Genomic DNA, 21,430 nt, shown 5'->3' on the forward strand with positions numbered 1-21,430 from the left:
ACAGCGATCAGATCCCGTACCTGCCGTTCGGTCCATGCTGGAGCTCTTTTGCAATTCTGGGGACTCCATCATGGTCACCTCTGCTGAGGAGCTCTGCATGGTCACCTGCAGCTTGCCATGCTGGCCAAACAGGAAATTGAAATTCAAAAGTTCGCAGGCCTTTTCGTGTCTACCTGGCCAGTGCATCTGAGTTGAGTGTGCTGTCCAGAGCGGTCACAATGGAGCACTCTGGGATAGCTTCCGGAGGCCAATACCATCGAATTGCATCCACACTACCCCAAATTCGACCCGGCAAGGCCGATTTCAGCGCTAATCCCCTTGTCGGGGGTGGAGTAAGGAAATCGATTTTAAGAGCCCTTTAAGTAAAAAAAAAGGGCTTCGTCGTGAGGATGGGTGCAGGGTTAAATCGATTTAACGCTGCTAAATTCAACCTCAACTCCTAGTGTAGACCAGTGCTATGACGTGTCCAGTACTTTCCAACCCCCAGAGGAAATCCGGTCCACGTTACAATGTCTGCTTCTGTTTCCTTCTCTGCCACAGACTTCCTGTGTGTTCCTGAGCAAGTCACTTAGTCTGGCTGGCCTCAGTTCCCTCTCTGTCAAATGGGAATAACAGCACCCTTCACCTCACAGCCCTGGTCTACACTAGGACTTTAGGTCGAATTTAGCAGCATTAAATCAATGTAAACCTGCACCCGTCCACACGATGAAGCCCTTTATTACCTCCCACTATTGAAAAGTACCCCTTGCAGTTTATGTACTCGCCAGCTTGGTGCTCCGGTGCCAAGATAGGGATATGAGTTCCGTCTATGGCCCCACCACAGTTAGGGAATCCCATTGCAGCAAAGCCATCCACTATGACCTGCACATTTCCCAGGGTCACTACCCTTGATATCAGCAGATCTTTGATTGCGTGGGCTACTTGCATCACAGCAGCCCCCACAGTAGATTTGCCCATTCCAAATTGATTCCCAACTGACCGGTAGCTGTCTGGCATTGCAAGCTTCCACAGGGCCATCGCCACTCGCTTCTCAACTGTGAGGGCTGCTCTCATCTTGGTATTCATGCGCTTCAGGGCAGGGGAAAGCAAGTCACAAAGTTCCATGAAAGTGCCCTTACGCATGCGAAAGTTTCGCAGCCACTGGGAATCGTCCCAGACCTGCAACACTATGCGGTCCCACCAGTCTGTGCTTGTTTCCCGAGCCCAGAATCAGCGTTCCACAGCATGAACCTGCCCCATTAGCACCATGATGCATGCATTGGCAGGGCCCATGCTTTCAGAGAAATCTGTGTCCATGTCCTGATCACTCACGTGACCGCGCTGACGTCGCCTCCTCGCCCGGTAGCGCTTTGCCAGGTTCTGGTGCTGCATATACTGCTGGATAATGCGTGTGGTGTTTAATGTGCTCCTAATTGCCAAAGTGAGCTGAGCGGCCTCCATGCTTGCCTTGGTATGGCGTCCGCACAGAAAAAAGGCGAGGAATGATTGTCTGCCGTTGCTCTGATGGAGGGAGGGGCGACTGATGACACGGCTTACAGGGTTGGCTTCAGGGAGCTAAAATCAACAAAGGGGGTGGCTTTACATCAAGGAGTATTTCAGGCAGGACTTCACGGAGGGTTCCAATAAGAAATGGTGCACCTAAGTTATTGTTCTTATTGGAACAAGGAGGTTAGCCTGGCCTCTGATTGATACATGGCTAGATTTACCTCGCTGCACCTTCTCTGTGAGTGACTGCAGTGTGATCTAGAGAAATGAGTCCCCTAGATGGGGGAGGAGGCAAATGAGTACAAAACAAATCTGGTCTATTTCTTGTTTTGATCCACTCCATCTATCTTTTACATCTTTGGCTGGCAGCAGATGGTGCAGAAGGACTGCATGCCATCCACATCTCATGGCTGCTCGGCAGAAGATGGTACAGTACGACTGCTAGCCATCATCATCTCTTGCCTGCCCGGCAGAATATGGTACAATACGACTGCTAGCCATCGTCATCTCTTGCCTGCCCAGCAGAAGATGGTACAGTACGACTGCTAGCAATCTGTATTGCCTGCCTGCTCACCATAAGACGGTTCAATAGGACTGACTGCAGGACTAAAGAGAATGACCTGGTAAAGTCACTCCAAATTTAGTCCCTGCGCCCATGTCTGCCCAGGCACTCCCAGCCGACGAGGCCAGGAGCACCTTGGACATGACGATGACGGCTACCAGTCATACTGCACCGTCTGCTGCCAGAAGGCAATGGGTTGCTGTACCGCGTCTGCCAACACCCAGGAGACATACGGTGACGGTTACCTGAGCAGGCTCCATGCTTGCCGTGGTATGGCGTCTGCACAGGTAACTCAGGAAAAAAGGCGCGAAATGATTGTCTGCCCTTGCTTTCACGGAGGGAGGGAGGGAAGGGGGGACTGACGATATGTACCCAGAACCACCTGCGACAATGTTTTAGCTCCATCAGGCATTGGGATCTCAACCCAGAATTCCAATGGGCAGCGGAGACTGCGGGAACTGTGGGATAGCTACCCACAGTGCAACACTCCGGAAGTCGACTCTAGCCTCGGTACTGTGGAAGCGCTCCGCCGAGTGAATGCACTTAATGCACTTAGAGCATTTTCTGTGGGGACACACACACTCGAATATATAAAACCGATTTCTAAAAAACCGACTTCTATAAATTCGACCTTATTCCGTAGTGTAGACATACCCACAGGGTAGTGGGCGCCCTTAAGAGATCAATAGAGAGGGAGAGAGAAAGAAACAATGGCTGGAAAGTCAATAAATATTTCCAGCTGGAAAGGGAATAGACACTCTCCAGACCAGGGACCATTTGTGAGTGTGTATTTCTGGAGTGAATGAGCCTTGTTTTCGGGGGTGTCCAGGTTCATGTATCCTTAGTGGCTGCGCCGGATGGAAGGACACAGGGTTTGTTGTGAGGATGCATGTGACTGGTGACCGGGAGACCCTGGCAGAGAGCTTTCAAAATTTTTATAGGGTTACTAAATCCCCTGCACTTTGATTGTGGAAGGCCAAACTCCTTCCTACAGGGACACAAGCCCATGGTGTGTGTGTTGCACACAGTCACCCTGTTTACTTTTAGCGGAAAAATGGGATGAGAAAATCAGCAGGAAGAATTTACATGGCCTGGATTAAACTGTGAGAATTTGAATCAGTTCAGCACCTGTGTGCAGACACGTTTTGAAGGAGCGATCACTCTTCACTGGTTTCTACCTCTGTCTTCATGAATTTTCACCCTGTGCAAGTGAAAACAGAGGCTGTCCCTTTACTGCCATCTAGCGGAAAGTTGGGTCTCCTGCTTTTCTAGATCAATGACAGCGTCATAGTGAAACTTTATGCAGGCTTCGCTTCCCCTTTTTGTACGGGTCCCAGCTCTGCTCTGTGTCACTGTGTTTCTGGCGCAGTAATACGTGGCGGTGTCCGCAGCTGTCAGCGAGCGGAGCTGCAGGGAGAACTGGTTCTTGGAGGAATCAGGGGAGATGGTGATTCGGCTCTGGAAGGATGAGCCGTAGTTCGTGTTCCAGGTGGAACCACTATAATATCCCCGTCCCAGCCACTCCAGCCCTGTCCCGGGAGGCTGCCGGATCCAGTGCCAACTGTAACCACTGGTGATGGAGTAACCCGAGACAGCGCAGGTCAGGATGAGGGTCCCTCCAGGCTTCACCGCCCCCGGGCCGGACTGTACCAGCTGCACCTGGGAGAGGACACCTGGGAAAAGGGAGAACAGAGCTGACTCTCGCCTGTAACCGGTGCATTCCCCACTTCGGTGTTTCTCAGGGTCCCATGAAATACTCACCTGATGGGGCGGCGAGTAGGAAAAGAGAGACAAGCAGTGACAGTGTCATGGTGATGGTTAATGGAGACACTCCCCAGAGGGCAGGACCAGGCAGTTCTGTGTCTGGGGGGAGACTGAGGCTCCTAGAACCAGGGGTTTGTATTTAAACAGGAACCCCCAGGGCAGGGATTTGCATGCGGGTTCCCCAGGGCGGGTATAAGAGATGACGCGGATGAGCGCTCAGTACATGACGACGTCCCCTCGGGGGCATGTGTCCCCCTTGCATCCCAGAGAGACCTTGCTCAGCTCAGCGCACATGGAATGGGAGGAGGTGGCTGTGAGAGGGACGGGTTGGAGAGTCTAGAGGACAGGGCCCTGGACTGGGACTCAGGAGAACCTGCTGGGACCGGCAGTAGCTTGAGGGTTTCACTCAGTGGGGAAAAAGTACCAGGGAGACCCCAGTCCAGGGATTGCTGTCTGATGGGCGGGAGAGCCACCCCCACCCTTCATGTCACAGGGTGTGATCCAAAGCCTGCTGAAGTCAATGGGTGTCTCTCCAGTGGAGCAGGGGCTAGTGTGAAATGGGCTGGGCAAATGAAATCAACACATGCAATGTACGGGCAGGGTCAGTAGAAGTGAGATCTTCCTGGGAGTCTGTGTTGGGGGAGCAGCCGCAGTGGTGCGGAGAGAAATCAGGGAATGGTAGGATGGGAGGGGACTTGGAGAGGTCCAGTAGTCCAGTGCCCTGCACTCCTGGCAGGGCGAAGTGTGATACAGGCCGTACGTGACCGGTGTTTCTTTCCGGCATCAGAGACCGAGAAATGTCTTCAGTGAACGGGGAGGGGGCTGGGCATGGAGAGAAGATGATTACAGAGGAGAGGGGCCCTCAGATAGGATCGAGGAGTCCAGCTACTGCCGGTGGGTGTGTCACTGGCCCAGCTGTGTGACCCTGGGAAGTAATTTCCCCAGGCTGTACCTCTCCTTCCACTTTGTGCAGACTGTGAGCTCTTCAGGGCAGGGACAGACAGCAGGTGCCCAGGGGAATGACCCCTTCTCGCCTGGGGAGTGTGGGCATTAATGGCATATTGACAACAACAGCAACTCCTAATGTCCAGTTATCTACACCAGAAACGATAATACATTTACTCCTTTAGTGGGGGTTATGTGTCAAAGTGCGACATTTCATCTCCCCAGGCTGGTGAATCTGGGTTGTAAGGCAGGGTGATGGCGCGTCCAGTTCCTGTCTATTCTGTTCTAGTCTAGTCTAGTCTATTCTCTGTTGATACAGAGGTTACCTCAGTATCTGAGCTCCTCTCCGTGCATTGCTCTCACTCACCTTGCAGTTCCTATCACTGTGCGAAGTTTCACAAATTCCCATTTCCTCGTCCCTGCCCTATGCACAGTGACATCACCAGTTCTTCCAGAGAGGCTCAGCAGTGAACCCTGAGGTGTGAATGGCAGGTGAGTGGGAGGGAAGCAGCTGGGGATGAGAGAACATGGTGAGAGTTGGGGTTTGCCTGTGTGTGATTTCCTTGTTTAACCCTTAGTCCTGCAATGAGAAGTGACGTTGTTGAAACTGCTGTTCTGCAATATCAGGGTATCGATTGCTTGTCTGAACTTTATGAAATCTTGACTCTTAGAGACTCTCTCTCCTTCTCTGTAACTGTCTCTGTGTGTTTGAGAGGAAAATGACAGCATTAAATGCCCTGAATGTCTGTATAGAAACCGCTTCCCCTATTTGTACGGATCCTGCTTTGCTCTGTGCCACTGTCTCTCCCCGGCACAGTAGTACGTGGTGGTGTCTGCAACTGTCAGCGAGCGGAGCTGCAGGGAGAACTGGTTCACTTCAGCCCCTGAACAGGCGGGTCCCGTGAGAACCCAGGAGCTGCTATTTAAATGGAGAACCTGGCTGGGAGATTTGCATAAAGATCAGACACGCCGGCATCACGGTTGAAAAGGAGCTGAAACCACCAGAGCTCCTTTGTTCAGAGGCTCTCTCAGGGCTGTGTAAAAGGGCAGGGAAATGAACCAGCTGTTAGCAAATGCTGGGTGATCTGACCCTCCCTCCCTCCCTCCCTCCCTTCCTTCCTTCCTTCCTTCCTTTCTCCATATTTGAGTAAAAGGTGTCCCTGTATTGGAGCGGTGGCTATTCGTAAAATGTGTTGGGCATAGGAAATAGATATAAACAGTGTCCTTGGGGAAATGACACTCTCGTGGGAATGTCTGATGGGGAAGGAGCAGCAGCTGAATGCGGGGGAAGGGCTGGTTTAGGCCACAGAACCTGACAAGCAACTCTGGTGAGAGGGAAGGAAAAGGGAATGGAGAGAAGATGCAGCTCCTGGGCGTTGTCAGAACACAGGCTGTGATGGCAGGACACAGCACCGAATCTGAACCGCAGGCTGGGGAGAAACACAGTGCCGTGTTATTAGGTGCTTTTCATGTAGAAGAACTGCCTCGGAGTGAGGGTGGGTGTGAGAAAGACTGCTGCCCAGTCCGGCAGGGAATGAAATCTGTTGTGCTTATTTTTGTTTGTGTGAGCCTGTATCAGGGCTACCTTCTACTGAAAGGAAGGAGACCTTCTTAGTTCACAGAAAACGTACTCCTGTACACACCTGGATACATGGAAATAGCCGAACACTCACATGCTGATAAGAACATAAGAACGGCCCTACTGGGTGAGACCAAAGGTCCATCTAGCTCAGTGTCCTGTCTTCGGACAGTGGCCAATGCCAGGTGCCCCAGAGGGAATGAACAGAACAGGTAGTCACTGAGTGATCCATCCCCTGTCACCCATTTCTAGCTTCTGGCCAACAGGGGCTAGGGACACTTCACAGCATGGTTTTGCATCCCTGACCTTCTTGGCTTCTGTTGTTGAAAAAGACAAGCTGTCTGGCTATTCAGACATTTCCCAGACCAGAAGAACAGCTCCCTGTTGCTCAAAAACGTTTCTCTTTCACCCACAGAAGTTGATCCAACAGAAGATATTACCACACCTGCCTTGTCTCTCATATCCTGGGAAAAACAGGGCTACAATATCATTGCAACCAACCTTCCTCTGAAGCATCAGCTACCGTTGTAGGTAGGATAGTGGATTAGATGGACCCTGAGTCTCATCCGATATCTAATCATGTTTCTATGAGAGAGAGAAAAATTCAGTTCTTCCTTTAGAGTTTTGGAATATTCTCACTCTCTCTCTCTTGCTTTCTCTCTGTGGATGCTGGTAGCACTGCTCCCCCTACTGGAAGGAATCAGGTCTGGTGTGTGCGTGTGCGTGTGTGTATTTTGTGATGATGTAACCAAAGATGTGTGATTCCAATCCTAATTAGATTAACTGGTTCCACTTTCTGTGTGTGGATGCTCTTATGCATTGGGTATAAGACTCGCTTTCAGCATTTTCCCTCATCCCCAAGCTGAACCGCTGGAAAGAATTTGAAACCGAAATAAGAGAATCCACACACAAAAGTGGCACCCATTTAACTAAACTGATTTAAAATAATTCAGCATAAATGATTTTTGAAGACAAGTCCTCAGGAAGCGATAGCTGGTGATTCTTTAAGGTCACCGTGCCAAGATTCCCATGCATGTTTAGCACCAAAGGAGTGTACTGGTGAAGAGGAGGGAGTGGAAAGGGGAAGCAGAGGGTTCCTGGCTGTGATTTTTCAGAAGAGCTCAAACATCTTTTGGGTGCTCTGCAAATCTCAGCTTTAGGTCACAGCAGGACCTGTTGAGGCTAGCCTTCCTTAAATTCCACCCAGGCAGTCTGTGGAAATGGGAGATGAGGACACAGTGTTGAGGTGGCTGAGGTGAGAGTTTTAACCAAAAGACCCTCCTTCCTGTCTGAGGGCACTAGGTGTTGTGTCACCCTGATGAGTTCAGAGATGGGAAAGAGCAAGGTGAAATTTGTGGGGCTGGTTCTGGGTATCTGGGAGGTATCTGGGCCTGAGGACTTCTGGTGTGATTCTGGTGCAATGAACTGTAATCTGTTGGGGTTCTTGGGGCAGTTGGCCTTTACATGCCCTGGCTCGTTACATTTAAAACATCGTCCAGCTGACAGGTCACTGGGGCGAGGTGGGTTGCTGGAGAACGGTGTGGCGGTAAGGTGTCTGGAGGGTTCCTTGGGGGGTAGTTGGGGCCTTGGGCTGCCCCCGGTAGTAGGGTGTGGTCTGAGGTTGTTCCTTCTGGTATCCACTCCAACTGCGACCAGTTTTTTTCTTTTCTGCCACCTCCACCCATTTGGCTCCAATCTCCCCCACCTCGATTACAGTTTGGGGCTTCCCATCTAGGATGTATCTTTCTATTTCCTCAGGAACACCCTCTAAGAACTGCTCCATTTGCATTAGGAAGGGCAAATCTTCTGGAGATTTAACACTTGCTCCTGATATCCAGGCATCCCAATGTTTCACAATGTGGTAGGCATGTTGGGTAAATGACATGTCTGGTTTCCATCTCAGGGCTCTGAATCACCAACAGGAATGCTCGGGGGTTAGCCCCATTCTGACTCTCGCCTTGGTTTTAAACAGTTCATACTGGTTCATGTGGTCCTTAGGCATTTCAGTCGCCACCTCAGCTAAGGGTCCACTGAGCTGCAGCCTCAGCTGTACCATGTATTGGTCTGTAGAGATGCTGTACCCAAGGCAGGCCCTTTTGAAGTTTTCTAAGAAGGCCTCGGTATCATCACCTGCCTTGTAGGTGGGGAACTTTCTGGGATGGGAAGTGGTACCTGGAGAAGGATTGCTAGGGTTTTGTTGGTATATTCTGCTGAGCCTTTGCCTTCTCCATCTCCAGTGCATGCTTCCTCTCTTTTTCCTTCTCCTCCATCTCCATCTGTCTGAGTTCTACCTGTCTTTCATGTTCCTTTTGTCTTTCCTCAGCCTCAAATCTGGCTAATTTCAGCTTCTGTTGAACAGTGCAGTCTGTCATCCTAATCTCTCTGTTTTTAACTAACTTTACACCTGAGAGTTAGAAAGAAAACAAACAAACAAACAAACAAAAAAACCGCTTGGCTTGTAAAATTTTGCTGTTAACTACCCTGCCTTTAGGTAGAGAAAACTCCAGCTCACAAAAGACAATTCCCTTTTGCCTCTGCTCTGGCCCCAAAACAGAGAAAAAAAAAAACACTCTAACTGCTTTCAGCCAAAAACCTGCTTTTCAGCAGCCCAAAGGAAAAAAAATTCCTTTTTAGGATCTGTGCTTCTTGTTAAAAAAAAATCAAAATCCTTAAAAAAAACAAAACAAAAAATTAACACCTTTGTCTCCAGGCAAATAGACAGAAAACCCCTCTAGTTGCTCTTAAGAAAAAAAAAAACTTCTTCAGGTCTGTGAAGACTGGTGAATTTCCCTGCAGGAGGTTAACTCCCTGCCTTTAGGTAGAGAAAACTCCAGTTCACAAAAGACAATCCCCTTTTGTCTCTGCTCTGGTCCCCAAGCAGAGAAGAAAAAAAACCTCTAACTGCTTTCAGCTTAAAACCTGCTTTCCAGCAGCCAAAAGGAAAAAAAAAATATTTCCTTTTAAAGTCTGTGCTTCTGGTTCAAAAAAATCTCAAAATGATTTCAAGTTAATCCCACCGCTCTGTCATCATGTCAAGGTTCCTTCCCTACTCTGAACTGTAGGGTACAGATGTGGAGACCTGCATGAAAAACCCCCTAAGCTTATTTTTCCCAGCTTAGGTTAAAACTTCCCCAAGGTTCAAACTATTTTACCCTTTGCCCTTGGACTTTATTGCTGCCACCACCAAGTGTCTAACAAATATATAACAGGGAAAGAGCCCTCTTGGAAACGTCTTTCCCCCCCAAATCCTCCCCAAACCCTACACCCCCTTGCCTGGGGAAGGCTTGATAAAAATCCTCACCAATTTGCATAGAAGAACACAGACCCAAACCCTTGGATCTTAAGAACAATGAAAAAGCAATCAGGTTATTAAAAGAAGAATTTTAATAGAAGTAAAAGAATCACCTCTGTAAAATCAGGATGGTAAATACCTTATAGGGTAATTAGATTCAAAACACAGAGAATCCCTCTAGGCAAAACCTTAAGTTACAAAAAGACACAAAAACAGGAATATATATTCCATTCAGCACAACTTATTTTCTCAGTCATTTAAACAAACAGAATCTAACACATATCTAGCTAGATTACTTACTAAATTCTAAAACTCCATTCCTTTCTGTTCCCGGCAAATGCATATCATATCATATCATATCATATCACTCACTTTGTTTCTCCCTCCCTCCAGCTTTTGAAAGTATCTTGTCTCCTCATTGGTCATTTTGGTCAGGTGCCAGCGTGCTTATCCTAGTTTCTTAATTCTTTACAGGTGAAAGGGTTTTTCCTCTGGCCAGGAGGGATTTTAAAGGTGTTTGCCCTTCTCTTTATATTCATGACAGTCCCCATTTCCACAAAGAAACCAGAGGGAAAGGAGTCACTGATTACAAGAGCCAGTAAAACCTCCCCCTTCCTTTGCAACTTTCAAATGACTGCCGAGGCAAAGCAATGGAGAGCGAGTCTACATCTCTCCAAAGAAACCAGTGGGAACGCAGCCGCTGTTCTCTGCATTGTTGAAAAGACATTTCCCTTTTTGAACGAGTTGCAGCTATCTCCCACCTTGACTCATTATGAACTTGCTGCAGGTTTTGTTCCGCAGGCCGAGAGCCCCTTTGGTGTCCACAGTTGGATCATGATTCTAGAGGGAATGGTTTTTGCAGGCAGGACCGGGCAGTTCAGTGTCTGGGGAGAGACTGAGGCTCCTAGAATCGGGAGTTGGTATTTAAACAGGAACCCCCCGGGGCATCGATTTGCACGCGGGTATCCCAGGGAGGATATAAGCGATTAAAGAGACTGTTAAGGGGGGCTGGCTGAAGCGGTGCTGTAGATTAGAACCATTGTCCCCCCGTAGTGATAATGTGGCTCGTGCTGCCTGGAAATTCTTGATTGTTTCTCAGGGTGTTTATGGAGGATGTGGAGTTACTTAGTGCTGGTGGGTCCCTCCCCGCTTCTGCATCTTAGGTGCAAACAGTTCCCTGTTATTGTACCCTCTTCCCAAAGTGACTCCACGCCCTGTGCCTGACCGCTCTGCAATATATCAGAAGGAAAAAGAGCTAAAATCCCCTTGATCATTAGGATCAGTTCCCAGGGAATTAGGTGGGAAAATCTCACTGCTCAGTAAGAGACCTGGGTTTGTTTTCCTGCCTCCCTTCCCAAGAAACCACCATGCTGGTCCTCCTGCTGATTCTTGCTTCCCCTTTATTGTAAACTTTCCTGGGGAACGTTGTCTCGCTGTTAAGTGCAGGACAACGGAGGCTTGGGGCCAGATTTCTGAAGGTATTTAGGCTCCCAGAGGGATTTTCAATAGCATCTAGGCGCCAAAACCTCACTAATTTCAATGGGAATTAGGTGCCTAGGTGCTTTTGGGAGCCCCATTAGACGCCTAAACCCTTTAGAAATCCGACCGGACCAGGGGCGCTGGAATAATTTGCATAGTGGGGGTGCAGAAAGCCATTGAACCAAACTGTAAGTCCTGTATATGATGGAAACCACTTCAAGCCAGGGGGTGCGGAAACATCCCTAGTTCCAGGATTTATGGACCTGACTGAATTATGTACTTATATATTGAAAAAGCCCTTGGCAGTTCTGTTGGTTTTTCACAAGTTGGATGGCAAGTGTGCGCCCACCAGTGGGGCTAGGAAACGTCTCCAAAGCCCGAAGTCTACGGTATGGTACTGGGCACAAAATCCAAGACTATTCCCCCAGATTCCTCGCCCTCCAACTCCGCCAACCTCCCCTGCATATTTCCTTTCAATTTGTGTGGGTTCTAGTTGGGGAAACCCCATATTTGGCTTGTCTACACGAACAAATGGGCCGCAGCAAGGTAGGGGTGTGAATCGATCCCGCTATAGCCCGTTGTGGCCTAATTGCTGGTGTGCACCCTGGAGTTTTGCATTCATAGCTCCTTAGAACGCTTTGGTCTAGTCTCCTTTGAAACCGGAGTAGCTCAGAGCATTCTGCCCAGCTCTTATTCAGTTTCATGAGGATACACACGAACAGTTAGACCGCAGCAGGCTAGTGCAGGGTTAGATTCAGCCCCCACCTCACTGTTGCCTTAGACAAGTGTGTTAAATCAGTCTCCCTGCGCTGCTCACAATCCGCTTCCCCTTTCTGTACGGGTCCCCGCTTTGCTCCGTGTCGCTGTGTCTCTCGGGCGCAGTAATACGTGGCGGTGTCCGCAGCTGTCAGCGAGCGGAGCTGCAGGGAAACCTGGTTCTTGGAAGGGTTCACCGAGATGGTGATGCGACTCTGGAGGGAAGCGGCGTAGTTTGTGTTTCCCCCTTGAGCTATATTCCCCATCCATTCCAGCCCTCTCCCGGGACTCTGCCAGATCCAGTTCCACCAGCAACAATTACTGTCCAGGGTGTCCGAGGAGGCCCCTGAGATGGAGCAGGTGAGGCTGAGAGTCTCTGAGGGTTTTACAGTCCCGGGTCCTGATTCCACCAGCTGCACTTGTGACAGGACCCCTGTGGAAAAGACAGAGCCGAATTATCTGCTCCCCCTCCCCCCGGGGCAGCAGGGAGTTGGGGTGCAGGAGGGAGTGCAGGGTGTGGCAGGGGGCTCAGGGCAGTAAGTTTGCAAAGCTTCCTGTGGCAGCGGAAAGGTAAATGGTGTCCGGAGAAACAGAGTGGCCGCTGGAGGCATTTTTACAAGACATCTCTTAGCGTGCAGCTTGTTCATACTCAATCCACTGTGTGTGTCTTCATCTCCGAGGGGCTCAGCGAACCCTGCTTCTCTGGCCTCAGGCAGCCGCTTAGAGCCGCTTCCCCTTTTTGTACCAGCCCCGCTCTGCTCCGTGTCACCGTGTCTCTGGCGCAGTAATATCTGGCGGTGTCCGCGGCTGTCAGCGAGCGGAGCTGCAGGGAAACCTGGTTCTTGGCGCTGTCTCCAGAGATAGTGAGTCGGCTCTGGAAAGTCGGGGCGTAGGCTGTACCTCCGCCACTGTACAGGTACACATACCCCATCCACTCCAGCCCTTTCCCCGGGGGCTGCCGGACCCAGCTCCACACGTAGCCGTCAGTGATGGAAACACCCGAGACAGCACAGGTCAGGGTGAGGGTCTCTCCGGGCTTCACCGTTCCCGGGCCCGACTGGACCAGCTGCACCTGAGAGAGGACACCTGGGAAAAGGAAACAAAGTGCGGAAAGTATTAGCGCCGAACAAATCTATGGTTCTGCCCCTAATTCCCCCACTGCCCCATAGACACTTACAGCTGGGGGCGGAGAACAGGGAAAGGAAAAGCAACAGAGACTTCATTCTAGTTTTCACGCAATGAGGGAAACTCCCCAGCGGGCAGGACCGGGCAGTTCTGTGTCTGCGGAGAGACTGAAGCTCATAGAGTCAGTGGTTTGTATTTAAACAGCAGCCCCGTGGGGAGGGATTTGCATGCGGGTTGCACCCAGTGGATATAAGGAGACAGGGAGCCGTCTAGGTGAGGAGTATTGTCTGGTGGAATCAAGGGAAACACGTCTTCATCCCGTCTTGGCTGGGATGGAGAGGGCGCTAAACTTTCCATCTTTCCCTGTCTGTGCCCTTACATTATTTTATTTCTGAGTCACATAATTCTCCTGGCACTTCGGGTTATGCCGATCCACATTTTCACTGAATTTGTGTCTCACAACGGAACTTTGGGACAGTGTTTTGTGGGACATCAGGCAGACGTTGCTCTGGATGGGGCACGCGGCAGAGAGAAATTACCTAAAGTCTGTTTTGTTTAATAAAACATTTTATGTATTGTGTTCGTATTCGATTCACTTTGGGTGAGTCTATAAGTGAGTCTGTGAGTGTGTGCGTGTGTGTGGAGTGTGTCAGAAAGACAGAGAGAGAAGTTTTTTATTATTGGTAGCTGGTGTTCCTACTCGATTTACCGTGTCAGTCTGTATGTGTGTGTGTGTGTGTGAGAGAGAGAGAGAGAGAGCACTCACACGCATGGGGAAATCGCTGTGTATGAATTTGTGTTCATGTGAATGTGTGTGTCACAGCCAGGCTCCAACACTCCATCTCAAACTGGTCTCACTACACTGCATAGAATCCTCTCCCCGTCCCCCTTTTTGAGCGTTAGATAATTAAATAATAAAAATCTAGTCCTAAGCGCATAACAGTTCCACTTATTTTGATTCTCTATTGCCGACTTTCTTCCTATCAAGATAAAAGAAAAGGAGTACTTGTGTCACCTTAGAGACTAACCAATTTATTTGAGCATAAGCTTTTGTGAGCTACAGCTCACTTCATCGGATGCATAAAAGTGGAAAATGCAGTGAGGATATTTTTATACACACAGACCATGAAAAAATGGGTGTTTATCACTTCAAAAGGTTTTCTCTTCCCCCATCCCACTCTCCTGCTGGTAATAGCTTATTTAAAGTGATCCTTACAATGTGTATGATAATCAAGGTGGGCCATTTCCAGCATAAATCCAGGGTTTAACAAGAACGTCTGAGGAAGGGGGGGGGGGAGGGGAGTTATCGGGGATAGTGTTCCTGACGGCTTGTAGTCCATCTTTGTGTGGAATGTTGGTGTAGAGGGCTTCTACATCCATAGTGGCCAGGATGGTGTTATCAGGAAGATCACTGATGGATTGTAGTTTCCTCAGGAAGTCAGTGGTGTCTCGAAGGTAGCTGGGAGTGCTGTTAGCGTAGGGCCTGAGGAGGGAGTCTACATAGCCAGACAATCCTGCTGTCAGGGTGCCAATGCACGGGCTGAAATTGTGGAAAAGCAGCATCGCTTACCCCACAACCTCAGCCGTGCAGAACACAAGAACGGCCATACTGTGTCTTACCAAAGGTCCATCTGATTCTAGTCCAAGCGGAATTAAAAATCCAGGCTAAAATCCTCATAGAGAGTCAGGTGAGCCTGAAACCTGTTCTGCCAGTTCAGAGGACTCGGAGTAGAGATTGTGGAGCCGGTTTAAGGTTATTTCACCAAGCGATTCCTCACATACACGCCTGCCCCGCTGCCCCAAATTGAGCCATCTCTAACTCTGCACTTAAAAATCTCGGAGCCCCTTCAGAGTCACACAAACCCTCTTCCCGATGTGTTGTTATGGAAAAGAGGAGGCCCAAACTCTCCAGAAACTCATTTCCTTGCCCTTGGAAATATAAGGGTGAGTTTTCAAAAGGTGCCTAGGGGATCTGTGCTGCAAGTTCCCCGTGATCCCTTAATCTACCGATTTACAAATATAGTCACAGAAGTCCCCCATCTCTTACATTGCCTATTGCCTTTCCAGCTGGGCATGTGCAGTGTTTTCCAGCCAGAGGAGCAGTCTGTGCCTTTCCCTGTATCTCTCTTCGGTTTTATACGTATGCTTTTTCCAGAAATGAAAACACCATTCATCCCACTGCCCAGGGACAGACCCCGTGAGTCTCTCCCATCCCCTTATTCCCCTCCTTGAAACGCCTCAGCTGCAATATCTCAGGAATTTCTTGGAACCACTGACACCAACAACCTCCCAGCCATCGCTGATTGAGAGTTAGGCGTTGACAATTCTATCTAGCAAAGAAAGAACCCGTAGAGATGAGTGTGATACACGTCCCTGCTCTGAGTGACACTGATAGAGATAAATTGGTTAGTCTCTAAGGTGCCACAAGTACTCCTTTTCTTTTTACTGATAGAGAGGGCGTGGCTGGGGATAGATAGATAGATAGATGTATAGATAGATAGATAGACAGACAGACAGACACACAGACAGATAGACGGCACTCCAGAGAGGTGTCATTGGTCCCTGGTGAACAAGGGAGAATACTAATGGAAGTTGTGAGGCATTAAATGCCCTGCATGTCTGTATGGAAACCTCTTGGCCTTTTTCTACCAGTCCCCGTTTGCTCTGTGTCATGTGTCTCCCGGCTCAGTAACACGCGGCGGTGTCTGCGGCTGTCAGCCGGCGGAGCTGCAGGCAGACCTGGTTCTTGGAGGACTCCGCAGAGATGGTGACTCGGCCCGGGAGAGACGGGGCAGAGCCTGTCCCCCTGCTGCTATACGCTAACATAGAGGTTTCATGTACATATCCCACCTACTCCAGCCCTGACCCGGGGGCTGCCGGAGCCAGTGGCAGCCGTAACTGCTGTCAGTGATGGAGAACCCGAGACAGCGCAGATCAGCTTGAGGGTCTCTCCGGCCTTCACCGCCCCCGGGCCGGACGGGACCAGCCGCACCTGGGAGAGAACACCGGGGGCAAGGAAACAAACCGAGGAAAGATTTAGCCAGAGAGTTTGTCTGTGTGTCCCTGACTCCCCTAAGCGTCCCAGAGGCACTCACAGGTGGGGGCGGAGAACAGGGGAAGGAAAAGGAACAGAGATTTCATTCTCGTTTTCATGCAATGAAGGAAACTCCCCAGCGGGCAGGACCGGGAAGTTCTGTGCCTGGGGAGAGACTGAGGCTCCTCGAACCAGGGGTTTGTATTTTACCAGGAACGCGCGCCCCCCCCCCCCCCGGGCAGAGATTTGCATGCGGATTTCAGTCATGGGGTTGGAAGTGAAAGGGGCAGATCTGGTGGGATGGAGATGCCTCTCTGGCCGTGCATGCATTTTACACAGAGAGAGACAGAATCCAGCTCTCTGCACGTTCCCCCGGGGAGTGTCGGTGAGACAGAGCCGCGCTCCCAGGGCCTCACCAGAGACCATCGCTGCCTTCACTGCCAGGGGGTTCGGAGCTGGCCCTAAATGCTTCTGTTTTACAGGGAAAGCTTGGTTGGGAGCCACAGCGCCCCGGAGTATGAAGCAGGGCGAGAGCCCATCTCCGCTTTCCCCCGGATCACTGGGTATCTCCCCTCCCAGCACGGAAGGAGACGGGGAATTGCCGGGGCTGGTCTGACCCAGAGTCCCTCTGTCTGTGTCCGCGGCCAGCGACAGAAGCTGCAGAGGGTGGCGCCAGGCTGCCCCCTAGTGGGATATTGTGGAATATCCCGCTGAGAGGGGAAGTTTCTTCCTAACCCTCCCCCTGAGTTACCGGTGGGTTCGCGCTCCAAGGAAGCCTTTGAACCGATTGACTCATGGAAAGTGTCATAAAATGTCCCGAGTTCACCCCAACGTCATCTACCTGGAGAGAATTTCTATTGGTGTGTCCCTGTGGGTACCAGGGAACATCCTGCGTGGCTGGGGAAGGGGTTGGGTGACAGGGAAACACGGGAAAGGAGGTTTCTAAGTTCGTATGGGCCAGAAGGTTTGTAAAGGTATTTAAGCTCCTACCTCCCTTTTATTTCAGTGGGAATTAGGCAATTAAATAACTTTAAAAATCCAGTCCTAAGAACATTGGAGTTCTACTTATTTTGTTTCCATATTGTCGACTTTCCTCATATCAAGATAAAGAATCACTTTACATCTGCTATCCAAAACCATCCTTTTATTTTTCATTATATCCTTCTGCTAATCATTACCCTAACCTAACCCTACCTTTATCTGTAACCGAACCCCTAACTCAGTCCTCTATCTCGAGCTCTCGCCCCTGTTATAATTGAAATTAGAATCCGAAGCCCTCGCCCGAATCCGTAAACCTATATTTACCCCCAACCCCAGTCCTAATCCTAAATAATTCCTTTAACCTAACCTTAACTGTACCTTTAATCCCTTTCACTTAACACATAAGATATATGATTTCCCCCCTCCCTGTCTCTGCCTCCATCTGGGTCTTCTCTAAATTACCACGTAAAGGGCAGCCAGGAAAAGGAAGAGACATCCCAAGAGTGGTCTGTGATGGGTTCGGTCACAGAGACCCCCCTTGGGATTGTCACCTGAGGTGCTGAATTTACCCCTGAGCCCCTTCTCACTGCCATTTTGGGACTTCCATGTCCCTGCCTTGTTGAGCCAGACACACTAGCCTGCAACAACACAGACCCAGGGTCTGAACCAGGCCCCCAAAGCTGCAGACTAACGGAAAACAGCTCAGCAAGAACTTCTGTCTCCAGCACCCAGACACCCAGCTCCCAATGGGATCCAAACCCCCAATAAATACGTTTTACTCTATATAAATCTTATACAGGGTAAACTCATAATTTGCCAGCCCTCTATAACACTGATAGAGAGATATGTGCAGATCTTTGCTCCCCCAGGTATTAATCACTTACTCTAGGTTAATGTTTTTCAGGTCTAGGGGAGGGGTTGTGCATGTTTGATGAAATCCACGTTTACCTCCTTGTCCCAGTAAAAATCTGATCCATCCAAGCCTACAGATACTGGAGGTTGTGAGGCAATAAATGCTCTGCGTGTCTGGATGCATTTTGAAAATAGCTGTGGCCGTGCGCGCTTTTCCTACTCCGCTCGCTGTGTGTGTGTCTGTCTGTCTGGGACTGAGCGATCCCTGCTAACCTTGTCTAGCCGGGCTGAGCAGAAGCCTCTCTGGTTTTTGCACCAGTTCCTGCATTGCTCTGTGTGTCCGACGCAGGACCAGCTGGCGGTGTCGGTGGCCGTCAGAGAGGGGAGCGGCAGGGAGAGCGCATGTTTAGCTGTGTCCCTGGAGATGGTCAAGCGGCTCTGCAGAGACGGGGTGTTGCTTGTGCCCCCGCATGCCGGCCACCAGGGCTGAAAGTAAATCTAGGGATTTACTGGTATGGGGCTGGGCTGGGGCCGGCTCTGGCCCCCAGAAGGGGTGGGATCTCGGGTCGAAGGGACGGGGCTGGGGGGTCAGAGCCAGCCCCGGCCCACCCTGTACTGGTAAGTGCCTCCTTCCCCCTCCCCTCCTCCCCCCTACCGGGGTAACAGTGGCAGCCGGTGGCTCTGGCAGCGGTTTAAAGGGCCTGGGGCGGTAGCGGCGGCCAAAGCCCTGGGCTCTTTAAATCGTCCCTGGAGCCCCACCGCCGCTTCTCCAGGGCTCCGGCAGCAGGGCTCCAGAGATGGGGCTCCAGCCGCCACTACCACTCCAAGCCCTTTAAATTGCCACCCCACCCCCACCCCCACTACCCCAGGGCTCTGGCAGCAATTTAAATGGCCGGGGGCTCCAGCTGCTGCAGGGAGCTGCAGGCCCTTTAAATTGTGCATGGGGAAGCCGATCCACTCTGGTATGGGGCACCGGCTCTTGCCAGTACCCCGTACCGGGACCTACCGGCTTACTTTCACCTCTGGCAGCTGCTCCAGCCCTTTGCCAGAAGGCTGCCAGACCCAGTCCCAGTCATAACCACTGCTAGTGATGGAGAACCCAGAGACAGCGCAGCTCAGGGTGAGGGCCTCTCCGGGCTTCACCGCCCTCGGGCCGGACTGGACCAGCCGCACCTCGGAGAGGACACCTGGGGAAAGCAAAATGAAGCAAGGAAGAAATTAGCCACTGAATGTATATGTATGTATGTGTGTGTGTGTCTAGTTCCCCCACCATCCCAGAGACACTCACAAGTGGGGGCGGAGAACAGGCAAAGAAAAAGCAGCAGAGATTTCATTCTCATTTTCATGCAATGAGGGAAACTCCCCAGCGGGCAGGACCGGGCAGTTCTGTGCCTGGGGCGGGACTGAGGCTCCTAGAACCAGGGGTTTGTATTTAAACAGGACCCCCAGGGGCAGGAATTTGCATGCAGGTTCCCCAGGGTGGCTATAACAGATGACGGGGTGAGCGCTCAGTACATGGTGATGTCCCTTCAGGGACAGGTGTTCCCTTTACACCCCAGAGAGACCTTGTGCTCAGTTCAGTGCACATGTAATGACAGGAGGTGGCTGGGAGGGTAGGAAGGAGGGTGCAGAGGACCGCGCACTGGACTGGGACCCAGAAGAACCTGCTTGGCCAGGGATTTGCACTCATAGACTCATAAGAGTTTAAGGTCAGAAGGGACCATTATGATCATCTAGTCTGACCTCCTGCACAACACAGGCCACAGAATCTCACCCACCCATTTCTGCAATAAACCTCTCACCTATGTCTGAACCACTGAAGTCCTCCAATCATGGTTAAAAGATTTCAAGGTGCAGAGAATCCTCCAGCAAGTGACCCGTGCCCCACTTTGCAGAGGAAGGAGAAAAACCTCCAGGGCCTCTGCCAATCTGCTCTGGAGGAAAATTCCTTCCCGACCCCATATATGGCGATCAGCTGAACCCTGAGCATGTGGGCAAGACTCACCAGCCAGACATCCAGGAAAGAATTCTCTGTAGTAACTCAGATCCCACCCCATCCAACATCCCAACACAGGCCACCGGGCCTATCAAGTAGCTACCAAAATTATGTTATCCCATCATACCTTCTCTTCCATAAACTTATTGAGCTTAATCTTGAAGCCAGATAGGTCTTTTGCCCCCACTGCTTCCCTTGGAAGGCTGTTCCAGAACTTCACTCCTCTGATGGTTAGAAACCATCATCTAATTTCAAGTCTAAACTTCCTGATGGCCAGTTTGTATCCATTTGTTCTTGTGTCCACATTGGTCCTGAGCTTAAATAATTCCTCTCCCTCCCTGGTATTTATCCCTCTGATGTATTTATCATATCTCCCCTCAGCTTTCTTTTGGTTAGGCTAAACAAGCCAAGCTCCTTGAGTCTCCTTTCATAAGACAAGTTTTCCATTCCTCGGATCATCCTAGTAGCCCTTCTCTGTACCTGTTCCAGTTTGAATTCATCCTTCTTAAACATGGGAGACCAGAACTGCACACAATATTCCAGGTGAGGTCTATCCAGAAGGGATAAACTACCAGGGGGAGGGACGCTAGGCAGTGAGCGCTGTCTGGTGGATCGGAGAGTCAGACACTTCCCCCCTCCCAATGTCTTAGGGTGAAAGCCCCTTGAAATCAATGGATCTCTCTCCCTTGGAGCAGGGGCTACTCCAAAATGCGCCGGGCTTCTGCCATGGATACAGACCATGCCCAGGAGATGTCCCGAGGTGGGAGGTTCCCCCGGGAGGGTCAGATGAGGAAGGAACCACAGCTGCAAGGAGAGAAACGCTGGTTTCCACCCCGGAGACTGACGAACAGCTGTATGGAAGGGGAGGGAATTGGATGTGGGGAGTAGATGCAACTTCAGCAAGGGCGGTTGTCAAGGTTCCTTCCCCACTCTGAACTCTAGGGTACAGATGTGGGGACTGCATGAAAACCTCCTAAGCTTACTTTTACCAGCTTAGGTTCCCCAAGGTACAGACTATTTTACCCTTTGCCCTTGGACTTCCACTGCCACCACCAAACGTTTATCTGGGTTTATTGGGAAAACGACATTTGGAAACGTCTTTCCCCCCAAAATCCTCCCAACCCTTGCACCCCACTTCCTGGGGAAGGTTTGGTAAAAATCCTCACCAATTTGCATAGGTGACCACAGATCCAAGCCCTTGGATCTTAGAACAATGAAAAAGCATTCAGTTTCCTTACAAGAAGACTTTTAATAGAAGTAAAAAAGAATCACCTCTGTAAAATCAGGATGGTGAATACCTTACAGGGTGTCAAGGTTCCTCCCCCACTCTGAACTCTAGGGTACAGATGTGGGGATCTGCATGAAAACCTCCTAAGCTTATCTTTACCAGCTTAGGTCAAAACTTCCCCAAGGTACAAAATATTCCACCCTTTGTCCTTGGATTGGCCGCTACCACCACCAAACAAATACTGGTTACTGGGGAAGAGCTGTTTGGAAACGTCTTTCCCCCCAAATACTTCGCAAAACCTTGCACCCCACTTCCTGGACAAGGTTTGGTAAAAAGCCTCACCAATTTGCCT

General features: G+C 50.4%; 1 protein-coding gene across 1 annotated transcript; it reads right to left on the minus strand.

Annotated features, from left to right (window-relative positions):
• Positions 1–4,027: 4,027 nt before the first annotated feature.
• On the minus strand, positions 4,028–13,085 carry LOC141997140 (uncharacterized). The gene is made up of 4 exons (XM_074969430.1): positions 13,040–13,085; positions 12,593–12,948; positions 11,924–12,236; positions 4,028–4,122 (listed from the first exon to the last, which is right to left on the minus strand). Exons 1-4 carry the CDS (start codon positions 13,083–13,085, stop codon positions 4,028–4,030), a joined length of 810 nt encoding a protein of 269 aa, XP_074825531.1.
• Between the last annotated feature and the right edge of the window lie 8,345 nt (positions 13,086–21,430).

This window comes from Natator depressus, chromosome 13 (assembly GCF_965152275.1).
Source record: "Natator depressus isolate rNatDep1 chromosome 13, rNatDep2.hap1, whole genome shotgun sequence".
In the NCBI taxonomy this organism is placed as follows: domain Eukaryota; kingdom Metazoa; phylum Chordata; order Testudines; family Cheloniidae; genus Natator; species Natator depressus.